Below are 12,168 nucleotides of genomic sequence, written 5' to 3'. Positions count from 1 at the left end.
CCCAGTCCATCACGTTGGTTTTCTATTCAGTATGTATCACTATCAGCGATGGTCCTGTTTGTCTCCTTACTGACTCCCTGCCCATCTCCCTCCAGAGTGCAGGGCTGGCCTCGTCTGTACTTCACTGCATCTGAGCTGGCACTTGGAGCAGCAACTCAGGAAACATCTGTCAAATGAATGAACTCCTGGCCCCTTGTGAGGAGGTCTCACTCTCTACCCTCTGACACTGAATAAATGGGCTCAGAGGGTTAATGTTCCTCAGCAGAACCTGAAGTGAACCGGCTGTCTAACTCCCCAGCCCAAGCTTTCTTCTCCCACACCCTCCCAGGGAGGGCCCGGGAGCACGCCAAGGGACAAGTCCCAGTGTAGGTGACTTTCTGAGCCACTGGCCCCTCAATTAGGCTTGGGGATGATCTGTGGAGGTGGGGAGCTGGGGGTGGCTGTCTCTGAAGATGGTAGCACCTATCTCCAAGCTTCCCTGAGCCCAGACCCCTTGGAGCCCAGGTGCAGGGCTCTGACTTGGCCATGGGGGATTAGGGGCTTAGCAGGTAGGCACGAATAGCTCTTAAGCCTCTGCATAGAGGTGCTGCTGGTTCAGCAGCTTCCTCCTCCTTTCCTCCTCCTCCTCCTCCTCCCTGCCTCCTCTCCCTGGCTTAGCCCCACCTGGCTGCGTCACCATGGCCGAATGAGGCCTTAGACTGAGCTGAGAATGTCAAAGGGAAGAAAGGAAGGAGACAGACCAACTCTCCTCCCTTTCCTTCCTCTTCTCCTCCAGTCCCACTTCCTCCCTGCTCCCCCCCCCCCCATTTCCCTCTTACCCCAACATTTGCCAAACACCATCTACGTGCCAGGCTCGGGGCTAGGTGCTGGGGACACTCAGGTGAATCCTGTACATTCCCTGCCTTCAAGGAGCTCCCAGTTTCAGGGGCCAGCTGACAAGGAGAAAATAACCACAGGAGACAAGGCTCTGCTCCCAGGCCCAGTGCTGTGGGACCCCAGAGCAAGGTGTGGACCCGGAGGGAGGTGGGAGGCCTAGGCAGGGGGACAACTGGGTCAAGGCACAGGGAGTAAAGGGCCAGCTGGCCCTGGGGCCTCGGGTGGAGTGACAGGCCAGGGAGGGCAGGCCTAGGAGTCCGGATGCTAGCCGGGAGGGTTATAAGCAGGGGAGGGACATGATCAGGTTCCCATTCTAGAAAGATATTCTAGAGTCTGGGTGGAGTATTGGGATAAGTGCTTGACCCAGGATGAGAGCCCTGCCCAGTGCAGGCTTCTTTGCTGAGGCCCCCACTGGCCCTGAGGCTGGCACAAGTGGAAGGTCACCTGGTATCTGCCATAGGCAGATGGGGCCTTGGAGATGGGGTGTCTCTGTACCTGTGTGAGGGCCACAAGGGGCTCCCGGCTTCAGTAGCCTCACTGGGGGTGCATGGGGGACACCCAGCTGGTTGAGGCCTGGCTAGAGCCAGGCCCACCTAAGGCCTGGCCTGGGGCTCTATCTGGGCCCCACGATCCCCCTCTTCCTAGTTCTTCCTTCCAGGGACATGGGTAGTGTTGGGGACTTGGAGGATCAAGTCACAACCTGAACAACCAAGCTGTGCAGCCTCCAACAGCCATGTCTCCCTCCAGGCCCCAGCGTCCTCTTAGTGAAATGGGCATCTCAACATCCCCACGCCTTCCTTGTAGCATGAGAAGGGTCGTCAGGCTCATCAGATAGAGACTGAGGCTCGGGCCTCAGGGTCAGAGCTGGAGTACGCCCTTCAGCACACATGAGGAAATTGAGCCTCGGAGAGAGAACGGGCCTGATCAAGACCCCGTCTAGTCTGGGACAGGGGAGACACAGAACAGAATGCTTAGGTGCAAAGTCTGTGCCTGGGTATGAATCCTGTCTTGGCTCAGTAAGTATTTGTTGAATGAAAGGAGAGAATGTTGCTGAGCCTCAGTTTCATCATCTGCATCATGGGCAGCCTTGGAGGCTGTCGAGGATTAAATAAGATGATGCGTGGAAAGTGCTTAGCACGGTGTCTGGTACTCAGTGAGCATTTGATTTAAAGGCAGCTACAGGGATTGTTTCTCAGACTCAGACCTCCAGAGCTCGGCTTCCCCACAGCAGCAGAACTTGGCATGGCACACCCCGGTTTTTGTGTTAGTCGGCTGAGAGGCTGCCTGCTGGAGTCTCAGGCTGGGTCCCCTCCCCCTGCCTCTAGCCATGGAACCATCTGATCTGTCACTGTGATTGACGCCTGTTGGGTGGCTAGGGCTGTTTTCTCTCTCTCCCCTCTTTTTCCCAGCCATATGCAAATGATTTTAGTTCAAGTAATGCGCTAATGGAAATCCTAACACATTAATAAATGTTTAGCAAGAGAGAGAGCATGCATGATCGTAAGTAATTAGACACTCAACGGAGGAGTTCTGTTGGCACAACTGTCTGGCCCCCTTTCTTTATTTTCCTCCGTCATCTCCAGAGAGAAATGCAGAGGGAGGCAGGGGGAAAGGGCTAGGGCAGGGGGCCAGCTTCAGCACTCACCGCTGGGTGGCCTCTGCAGCCGCTCCTTTCTCTAGGTCTCAGTCTTCATCCCCCCAATGGGGACATTTGTCCTGTTCTGCCCACTTCAGAGATGCGCTGTAAAGTATCAATATCTAATCACGGGGTGGGTTCCTTATCTGACAGCCCAGTTCTCTTTCCCCTGCTGTCAGGACTTCACATAAAGCCCTGGATCATTGACACCTCCAGGGCAGGTAGAGTGGAGGGCAAAGGGAGCAGGGGCCTCAGGGCAGGACAGATCAGGGGCTTCCACTCAAGGCTGGGTGAGCCCTTGGGCCCCCGTACCTCCACCCAACTTCATGGCTGCAGAGTGGAAATCATAACCCTTCCATCACAAGGCTGGTGTGAAACTGAGACAATATATGAAACTCAGCTGGCACAGAGAAGGTCCCCAATAAATGTCAGCTCTCCCTCCCCAGCCTCCCATGTGCTACCCACTCTTGCCCTTAAGCTGCTGAATCAGACATTGTTGATGCTCAGGGGCAGGGACCTTCGCAGACCCTCAAACAGACCCACTGGCTTCAGGAGCTGGAGGGAAGGGGAAAGCCTCGGTGGGGTTGGGGCCTCTGTGGGGCTGAGGGAGGGGGGCCTGGCCCCAGCCAGGAAGCAGAGGGTGGGCTCTAGAACCTCTGAGGAGAGACCCTCTTTGCCATCTTCTTTGGAGCCAGGAACCTTATTCTCTGGTCAAGACGGAGCCCTGCTAAACCAAAATAAACAAATACCCATTCCCCTACCCATTCCCATATTGCCATTTCGATTAGATTACATTTTAAGAGCAGGCAAACGTAATGTTCTTCTCAGATCGAATTAGAAACAGGTGCACTTTTGCATAAGGAAATTAAGTTGCAGACAATATGAAGATTTGCTAAAATGCAGACACTGATGAAAATAAGTAGCCCTTTTATTTGTAATTATTGAGGCAATCTGTTCGCAAAGTGTACATGTTAATGGTCTGACAGATCTGTGGACTCCAGCAGGCTGCCACGAACAACTCAGAGCCTCTCTGAAAGTAACAGATTTTTTTTCTTAGAAAATATATGTACATTCTCTTCTCCATCTCCTGGTGCTATTTACAAGGCACGAAATGCCATAAATAGGAATTCCGTGGTTACACAAGGCCCCTCCCTAAAACACACACTTGATCTGGGCAGAAGACACATTCTGACAGTTTAACTCTTTCTTCCTTCGACAGCCCAGCCAAGTGCGAGGTGGCTCTGGTGGGAGTGGTGGTTCTGGGGGGGCCAGTCACGGGCTGGGCTCCTCGATGCGCCTCCGACAGTAGGGGCAGCAGGTGTGCTGAAGCACCAGCAGCTCGTAGTCCTCCGAGTGGAACATCTGAGGAGAAAGGGCCCTGAGCGTGATCCAGGCCCAAGCCCCGAGCCTGGCAGGGACTGCCACCCTTCCAAGGGGAGGAGGCGTGGCAGTGAGTCAGGGCTGGAAACACCAGATCCAGAACACCTTTGTCTAAGGACTGAAAGGGACAGGGAGAAGAGTTTGGGGTCTGACGTCCCTTTTTTCTAAGTGAAATTCAAAGGTGCCTCACACCTGCCTGGCCCTCCCGGATTAGGGGCAGGTACAGAGAGCACATGGTCAGGGCCAAGCCCGCTCCAGAGGGCATTCGGAACACAAGTGAGAGGAGGGAGGGACTAAGCATGGCCGAGTCTCTTCCCAACTCAGAGCCTTAGCCTTGGGATCACTTGTGCTCCTCCCAGATGCCATGTGACCCCAAGGGGACACTTGGGAAATGGAAAAGCAGCAAAAAGAAGAAACTGGTAACCATGCATGAGCTGTACGCGCAGTACCTGGAAGCAGGAGGGGCACATGGTGATGGAGGCATCCGGCAGGAGCGAGCGGAAGTACTGCCACTGCAGGGGCGGGGGCCAGCGCTTGATGAGGACGTCCCGTCGGCTCATGGAGCGCAGCACTGACCGGCTCACCACCACGGGCACAAACTCGGAGCTGCCTTGCTGCAGGATGGGCAGGTGGGAAGCAGGCAACACCGGTGTTCTCACTCAGCCAGGGCGACGTGTTTATATGGATCATGATCCCAGAATCTTTGAGACAACCAGGGAGGACCCCAGAGACTTCCCCTGCTGGGTACCTTCACAGAACTGTGCCAGGTCATGTAGCTCCTGCTAGCCATCTCTAGCGATGGGGTACCCACCACCTCGACTCCACCATGGTGCGGACAGGGAACAAGTCCACTTCATGCCAAGGAATGAGTACAGGAGAAGGGACCTCCAACCCCCCTCCCAACAGGCCTCACATGCCTCCACAGCCCATCACTCAGAGAGGCAGCCTCACCTCAAAGCTCAGCTTTGCTGTGAATGGGTCATCATCTCCCATGGAGTCCACTGTCTCATCCAGCCTCAGAGTCTGGGAATCTGGAAGGGTCTGGTCAAGGACAGAACCTGAGGCTGAGTGGGAAATAGGCCCCACCCTCCACCCAACACAAGATTCACAGGAACTCTCTGTAGGCCTGGTATGTTTCTCCATGAGTCTGTCTGTGGGACAGTTTTCTAGATGGAGGGAATGCAGGCCAGGGAGGAGACAGCCCTGGTCACACAGAGGCTGGGACCACGTGCCAGTGCACAAGCGGGAAAGGGGCTCTGATGGGACCTTTGCTGCCCCACACAGACCACGCCATGACCCACGCAGGCCTGACCAGAGGCACCAAGTGAGCAGAGGCTGTAGGCCTGCTGTGGGTGGGAGTAGAAATAATGGGCCAGCCGGAAACCATGGCCAGCAACCTTGGCAATTCCTGGAGAGAAACACTTAGTAATCACCAGGTTGTCTGTAGGCTCTTAAGATGGACTCGCAGGTCCTACTTCATGGAGAAGGGGGTGAGCTCCTGCAAATCCTAAGGCCAGCCAGACCAGGCTGAAGGTGCCTGAGGAGCTGCCCCCTCTGCCAGGCAGCGGTAGAAGAGCTGATGTGAGACCAGGGTGGGTGGGGTTCCCACAAGGAAGGGCCCCCGGGGAGTGGAGGCTGCTGGTGCCGAATTAGGTACAAGATGCGGTCCCACCAGGCAGCAACAACTCAGCCAGAGCACCTGATTTGTCTCCCATCTTCCGCAAACAGTACATACTTTCGCCTCTGCTCCTCAAAATGTAAAATGTGGCCGATGGACCCGTGGCCAGTGTTTCCATTACCTGGAAGCTTATGGAAAGTCAGGCTCCCAGTCCACCCAGACCTGCTGAGCCAGCTGCTGTGTGCTAGCAAGGCCTACAGGTGCTGAGCGTGTACAGTCACATGGAGAAGCCCCCCTCCTGTGTCTAGCTGGGACAGGGAACATGGTCCTAGCCAGAGGCATACGCTGAGGTGTGGCCTTTGGCCCAAGCTGTCCTGGCGAGGATGTGCCCTGGGGTTTTTTGCTGTCATGCTGGGAGTCAGCACTTTGCAAGGATTTTAAGGTCGACAGGATGCAGGGTTGGTACTGCTGCTGGGATGGGGTGGGTGCTGCCAAAGAATGAAGCCACCCAAAGGGCAGCAGAGCCAACAGGGTAGGAGACAGCCTCCCACCAGTGCCAAATGAGCACCTGGACCCAGCTGAGTGTCCCGTCTATGGCGAGGCTCTTTACACCCTTCTGTTTGCTCAGCTTGATTGTGGTTTCTGTCTCTCGTACATAAAAGAGACCTGACTAGAAAAGTTGATACAGACATCCTATGCTGTGTTGGTTGCTCATCAGCTGTGTGTGGCCAGAAGCACAGATGGTACCTTTTAGGAGCCAGGTGGGTGGGAGACCCTCCCAGAAATGAAGCAAAGGTGAATACCAAGGCACCATCTCCTCTTCCGCATGCCCCTTCTGGGCCTGTGGGCATGTACTGTCCCCTCTAGTACGTCTGCACACTGGCCAGCTCTCGGCCCATTCCCAGCCCCCGTCCTGCCACCATGTGGGCCTCTCCAATCACTAAGCAGCGGCCTGCCATGTCCTTGCCTCCACTGGTCCAGCCAACCCCCAATGCCCTCCTGCCTCCTGTCTCACACCCAGGCCTTGTGCTCAGCTGACACACACAGGGGTCCAGCCCAGCATCCAGGATACTGTTGCTTGTGATCTCTTGCCATTTGTTCTCACGCTTGTGTCTTGGTGCCTCCAGGTCAATGAGGGAGATGGCTTCTTCATCAGTGATCCCCTCTTCCAGGTAGAATTCAACCAGGTGCAGTACCTCTAGAGGGCACAGGGCATGGGGAGGGGCCATGGGATGGCTGCCTCAGGGGGAGCTAGGGCCTGGGATGCTCTCACCAGGCAGCATGAGGGGAGGTGGGAGGATGAGAGTTTCTTCCCCACCCAGCAGCTGGCTTCTCTGTAAGCAAGGAGACAAAGCAGGGCCACCTCTTTTTGCCCACCACATGTCTGGAGGAAGGAGGTGCGTATGCATGTGTACATGTGTGATGGGTAAGAACGTGGCCTTCAGCCCCTCCTTCTTCCTGCTAATAGATGGATGGGTTCCTTTACAAGGGAGGAGGAACAGCCTCTGCCCAGCTACCCGGAAGGGGCTTCTGATCCTTTGTCAACATAGAAGGAACTGGGGCACCCATCTTAGCCTCCCAGACCAAATGCCCGACCAGTGGCATCTGGGGCATTTATGTCATGCAAAGCCCCACACCAGGTTCCGAGGGGTGGATGCTTCAAGTTTGGGCAGCACTGGGTCCTATTTCTGGGAACCCTTAGTGGCTGTGCATCTGGTGGGGTGGGTGTCACACCGTCCCCAATTTACTAATGAGGACATGTGCGGCCAATCAGCAGTGGCTAGAGCCCACCATCCACTGGCCGCTCCATCTGCACATGCCAGACTCACCATACGAAGAGGCAGAGAAGACGAAGGGCTGGCGGCAATTGATGCAAACGTTGCCCAGGTTGTTCAGCAGCGGGTTGTTGGTGGAGCAGCGGTAGCACAAGGGCACCAGCTCCTACGAAAGCACAAGAACCACAACTGCCTGAGGGCCAAACCCAGAGTGAAGAAATGCTCCGCACTCGGATTTCAGTCTCCTGGGGCCTGGCTGCCAAGAAGCAAGGCCACCTGTGTGGGTGGGGAAGGGGCACTGGGCTTGGGGTTCCATGCTGTGGTGACTCAGGAGAAGGGCCTACAGAGAGGCATCGGAGGCCCTGTCACTTGGGTCCCACTGCCATGGACGCTCCTTCACAGGTAGGGCTCAGCAGCAGGTTTCTCCAGCAGGAATGACAATACCACACCCACCATGTACCGGCCACTTAACGTGCACCACGTGCTGTGTTGAGCACATTATCTGGGCTGGCTATTTATCCTGTGGGAAAGCTATTATGTGTGTCCCCATTTGATAGAGGGGGAAACTGAGGCTCAGAGAGATGGAGACATAGCTAGGAAATGGTGGAGCTAGGATCTGAATCCAGGTCTGTTTGATGCCAAGTCTCTGCTTTGAGCATGAGGAGGGGATTGTGAGAGACAACAGGTTAAATTGGAAGAAAGGAGGCTGGGGCACAACTGGGCTACAAATACATGGAAGAGTGATAACCTGGTTCCAGAAGGAAGGGGCTAAGGCAGGAGCTCCTAGGATGAGGCGAAGGCAGAGGCATCTGGGCATGGAGGAGCAGAGGGAGGTTAAGAGCAGAGCAGTGTGGGCTGGGCTGCAGCCAACTCAGAGCCTCACAGGAGGGCTGGGCAGCAAGGGAGGGCAAGGCTCTGGGGCCCACAGGGGCCAGGGACTGTGGCTGGAGTACAGCAGGCTGAAGAGAGAACAGAGGAGGCAGAGAGGGAAAAGCGGAAGGAGTAAGCGAGCTAGGGCTTGGGCAAGGGAGGAGGGCACAGAATCCTGACAGCATGGTAGCCATCTTCCAAACAGAACCCGGCCAGGAAAGGAGGCATCAGGAGACATCCAGGAAGAAGAGGGGAAGCCTCCTGCCTGAGGGAGCTGTGCCCTCACCTCGCTGTCATGGAAGGGCTTGGAGCGAATGGTCAGACTGCCCAGCTCAATGGATTTCTGGAACCTGGCGGGTATCTGCAGACCCTGCAGCTTGTCGTAGGCATGCCGGGCCAGCTTGTAGGCACCCAGGGCTTTGCTTTGCTTGGCCAGAGTGAAGAGCGTGTTCCTGCAGATGACAGGGTTAAGGAGAGCAAAGGCCACATTGGGTCCAAGAGCTGGCACTGCCTACCCCCAGAATGAGCCCCGTGCTGGAATGCAGCTGGTGCTATGCCAGGAGGGCATGAGCAGGAGCCTGAGGAGTACTTTGCTCATTTGTGGGATGTAAGTGTACTTCTCGGATATCAAGGCATAGAGATTTTTCCAGAGATAAAGACAGTGCAGCTTCCATTAATATTTTAACCTTGCTTAGGTTCTCTGGGCCTGCTGATGGCTCATCTTGTACCCTGACTAGGCCAAAATGGCTCTCCCCACCTCGCTCAGCCTGTCAGCCAGGTCCTAGGAAGCCCAGCACCAAGTGCCATCCTGCTCTAGCCTTGCCAGGTGGGCTGGTCCCTGACTGCCTGTGGCGCTCACTCAGATGAGCTCACAGAGGCCACTGGGTGCAAGGCACTTCCCTCTGCCTGCACTTCACCAGGAGCCACAGTGATTTCTGAGAGGCAGCCTTCCCCTATTCTCTGAGACTCTCCTCTGAGCTACTCAATCTGAGGCCACAGGCCTTTGTGCTTGATCCCGGGTCACCTGAAATGTTGGCTGCACCCAGGCCAGGCCTGCCCTTCCGCCCCTACCCTGCCTGTGAACTCCCTTCCCCACTTCTCCCTGGCAAGCCTCAAGTACCATACCTCCTTCCCACTCTTCCCCCATGTTCCTGCTCCCCACAACCTCAGTGTAGCTCCTTCCACTCCAGAAGTTGCATGGCAGTAAGTTTCCTTGTCTGTGTCCACTGTCACTCCTCAAAGTCAGGAACCCTGTCAGGAGCCATTTCCAGGTCCCCAGTGAACAGTATAGGGTGCAGCTTAGGGCAGGGGTTCAAACTCTGCTGACTTGAACAGAACTTGCTGGAAAAGTTGGGTACAGGTGCTGAGGCTCTGGCAGGTGTGGCCTTGGCCACTCCTCTGCAAAGGTCTCAATGAAGGTACCACTTGATTCCCCTGAAATGTAAATGATGGGCCCGGAACCCTTTAGAGAAACCATTTCTCACCGATCAACACCTCTGAGGCCTCTCCTGGGAAGGTCTTTTCCTTACAGAAAGAAGGCAGGGTTGGGGCTGGGAAGGGGCTGAGAGAATATAAGATTTAAAAGAGGACAGGGAGAATTATGACTTTTATGACTTCAAAAGATTTTGGTCATTTCCTGATAGTTTCTGGCAGCATGGGTCCTTAGCCCCCTTCTTTGCTTACAGCCCCTTAATGGCCCTCACAGGTCCAGAGAAGGTGAGAAACTCACATGGAGGCCCTCAGGCCACTACCTCTCCAGCCTGGCTCCCACCTAGGGTGGGCTTCAGCTCCCCCCGTACAACCATGCTAACTTCACTTCCGTGCCTTTCCATGTGCTGGGTGCTCCCCTGGAACATCTACTCTACCGTCTTCTCTGGTAGCCTTATGGGATAGACATCAGCTCTTTCAGGCAGCCCTCCCTGACCATGGCCCCAGCCCTAGCTACATTCCACCCTTGGACACAGCACACATCCCACTGAACTAAGCCCTGATGTCACCTCCACTACTAGATGGCAGCTTTGTCACCTACTGCCTGGCCCGGTGTCTAAGGCACAGCAGGTGCTCCATCCCCTGGGATGAACCACTCCCCCCCAAGGAAATACCCAAGAGTCCAAATGCTTCCTATATTTCAGTTATACCCTCACTTATGGATTCCAGAAGGGCTCGAGCAGTGTACTAGTTAGAGACCCACTGCTGGGCCAAGCCCAGAGAGCCCTGACAACTAATCTTCTCTTGGCACTGGCCCCGTGGCCTCTCTGGCTGAGCTGCTTCTACAGCAAAACAGTAGCAGCAGGACAAACTCTCTCTCTTCCCTGTGGGCTATGGGAGAGAGGGAAGGTTCTGCCAGTAAAGTGCTCTGGAAAGAACTTCACAGGGGCCATTAGACAAGAGGGGTGGGACAGAGAGTGGGGGTGAAAGGATACACTTTAGAGATGCCCAAGGGGGTATCTTTGGTCAGGCTGTGCAGCAGGAACCTGGAGATGTTGAAGAGGGTTTCGGGAAGATGGAAACTGAAGGGCTCCTCCTGCAGTGAGAAAAGCAAATAGGGATTGAATTCCTCAACAAAGCATCTGCTGGACTGGCCAAAAGGCAGACACTGATAATTCTGAAATACTTCAGTAAAAGAGCAGTGTCCCTTAATGAGCATCTACTATGTGCTGGGAGCTTTACAGCTACTGTCTCATGTGGCCTTTAACACAATCCTGTGAGGGTACATTTTCATCTTCGCTGTACTGATGAGAAAACTTGCCCAAGTCACCCAGCTAGGAAAGAGCCGAGCAAGGATTCAAACCCCCGTCTGATTCCAAAGCCCAAGAATGCCTCACTCCTAGGCTGTGCTGCCTCTGGGGTTGGTAAGGATTCTAGTTCCCTGAGCTCAAGTTGTCTCCAATTAGCTCTGAGAGAGAAGACCTTTTATGCAATTTAAGACATGACCAGACCAAACATGTCTTTAAATGGAGGCAGTTAACTCTTTAGAGCATGAAATCACGTGCCTCTTCTCAGCCCTCCAGCAGCAGCCTGGCCATCCGATGTGCACCAAATGTGCACCTGAGCTGGCGCTCCTCAACTGCTCATCCCCGCCCCCCAGCACCTGGCACGGGCCCTAATGGACCAGGCGCTAACACGCATGAACAGGTCTTCTGCACCTCGAGGCTGCCAAAGGTCCATACAGTAGACCACGGGGAATTTTCTACCATGAGGGGGTCCATAAAAGGTTACGAATACCATTTTGAAGGGATCTGGCACATTGTATGCAAACCGAGACTACTTTAGATGACAAGATGAAAGCAGGCCAGCTCCCCTCCCCCCCCCCAAGCATTTACATGGTAATAAACTGACATTTCCTGAAGGGTCTTACCAGGCTGTACTCGTCACCATGCCAGCAGGACTTAGGCCCTAATTGGTCTAAATTTGTGAGGACTTACTTTATACTACTACTTGGGTTTGGAGCCCAGCATTCTCTCTTTAGCTCTCATTTAAATTTCTACAGCCTCTGTTAGTTCCAAGTACCCAAGAAAACCTGAGACTGCATCCTTTTTTGGGTGAGAGCCAGGGAGAAGCCTGCCTCTGGTTATATCGCACTAGGTGTGGAAGCTAAGAACCGTACCAGGAAGAACAGAATTGGTGGGGGGGAGTGGGGGGGTCCTCAGGATTAGCACCTCTCCTCTGGGAAAGAAGCCATTATCTCAGGAAAGGTCTGGTGCTTCCCTTGGCAGTCTGCTCTGACTCAAGCTGCTCTGCTCGGCCCTGATGCCAAACGCTAAAGTACCACCCACCTCCAAGCCTCTGCACATGCTGTGACCTCTGCCAGGAATGCTGTTTCTCTCCTCTTCCCTTGCCCCATTCTTACTAATCTCCCTCCTCTTTGCTTAGGTTCACTTCCTCTGGGAAGTCCTCTGGTCCTCTTAGTTTCTCCCTTAGGAGAACTGGGCTACACCTGCTTGTTCATAGACTATGAGCTCTTCAGGGGCAGGTATACCATCTTGCTCACCACTGTGTTCCTCAGCAGAGGG

General features: G+C 54.7%; 1 protein-coding gene across 9 annotated transcripts in view; it reads right to left on the bottom strand.

Moving 5' to 3' along the window:
* Window positions 1-2,404: 2,404 nt before the first annotated feature.
* The window catches only part of IFT122 (intraflagellar transport 122), a 71,437-nt gene continuing 61,673 nt past the window's right edge, over window positions 2,405-12,168 (bottom strand). For 7 of the 9 annotated variants that reach the window (XM_026501410.4, XM_026501411.4, XM_057311953.1 and 4 more), the window contains 7 exons: window positions 10,579-10,679; window positions 8,442-8,607; window positions 7,340-7,451; window positions 6,583-6,708; window positions 4,844-4,923; window positions 4,342-4,506; window positions 3,423-3,874 (listed from right to left, as the gene is read on the bottom strand). In XM_026501410.4, the coding sequence (XP_026357195.1) occupies window positions 3,785-3,874; window positions 4,342-4,506; window positions 4,844-4,923; window positions 6,583-6,708; window positions 7,340-7,451; window positions 8,442-8,607; window positions 10,579-10,679 (840 nt within the window). In that variant the 3' untranslated portion in view covers window positions 3,423-3,784. Of the gene's footprint in view, window positions 2,618-3,422; window positions 3,875-4,341; window positions 4,507-4,843; window positions 4,924-6,582; window positions 6,709-7,339; window positions 7,452-8,441; window positions 8,608-10,578; window positions 10,680-12,168 lie in introns of those variants that run through there. The other 2 variants (XM_057311952.1, XM_057311954.1) reach the window with 1 other exon arrangement.

The sequence above is a fragment of the Ursus arctos genome, unplaced genomic scaffold, assembly GCF_023065955.2.
Source record: "Ursus arctos isolate Adak ecotype North America unplaced genomic scaffold, UrsArc2.0 scaffold_14, whole genome shotgun sequence".
NCBI classification, from domain to species: Eukaryota; Metazoa; Chordata; class Mammalia; order Carnivora; family Ursidae; genus Ursus; species Ursus arctos.
This window is presented reverse-complemented; position numbering and strand designations above follow the sequence as displayed.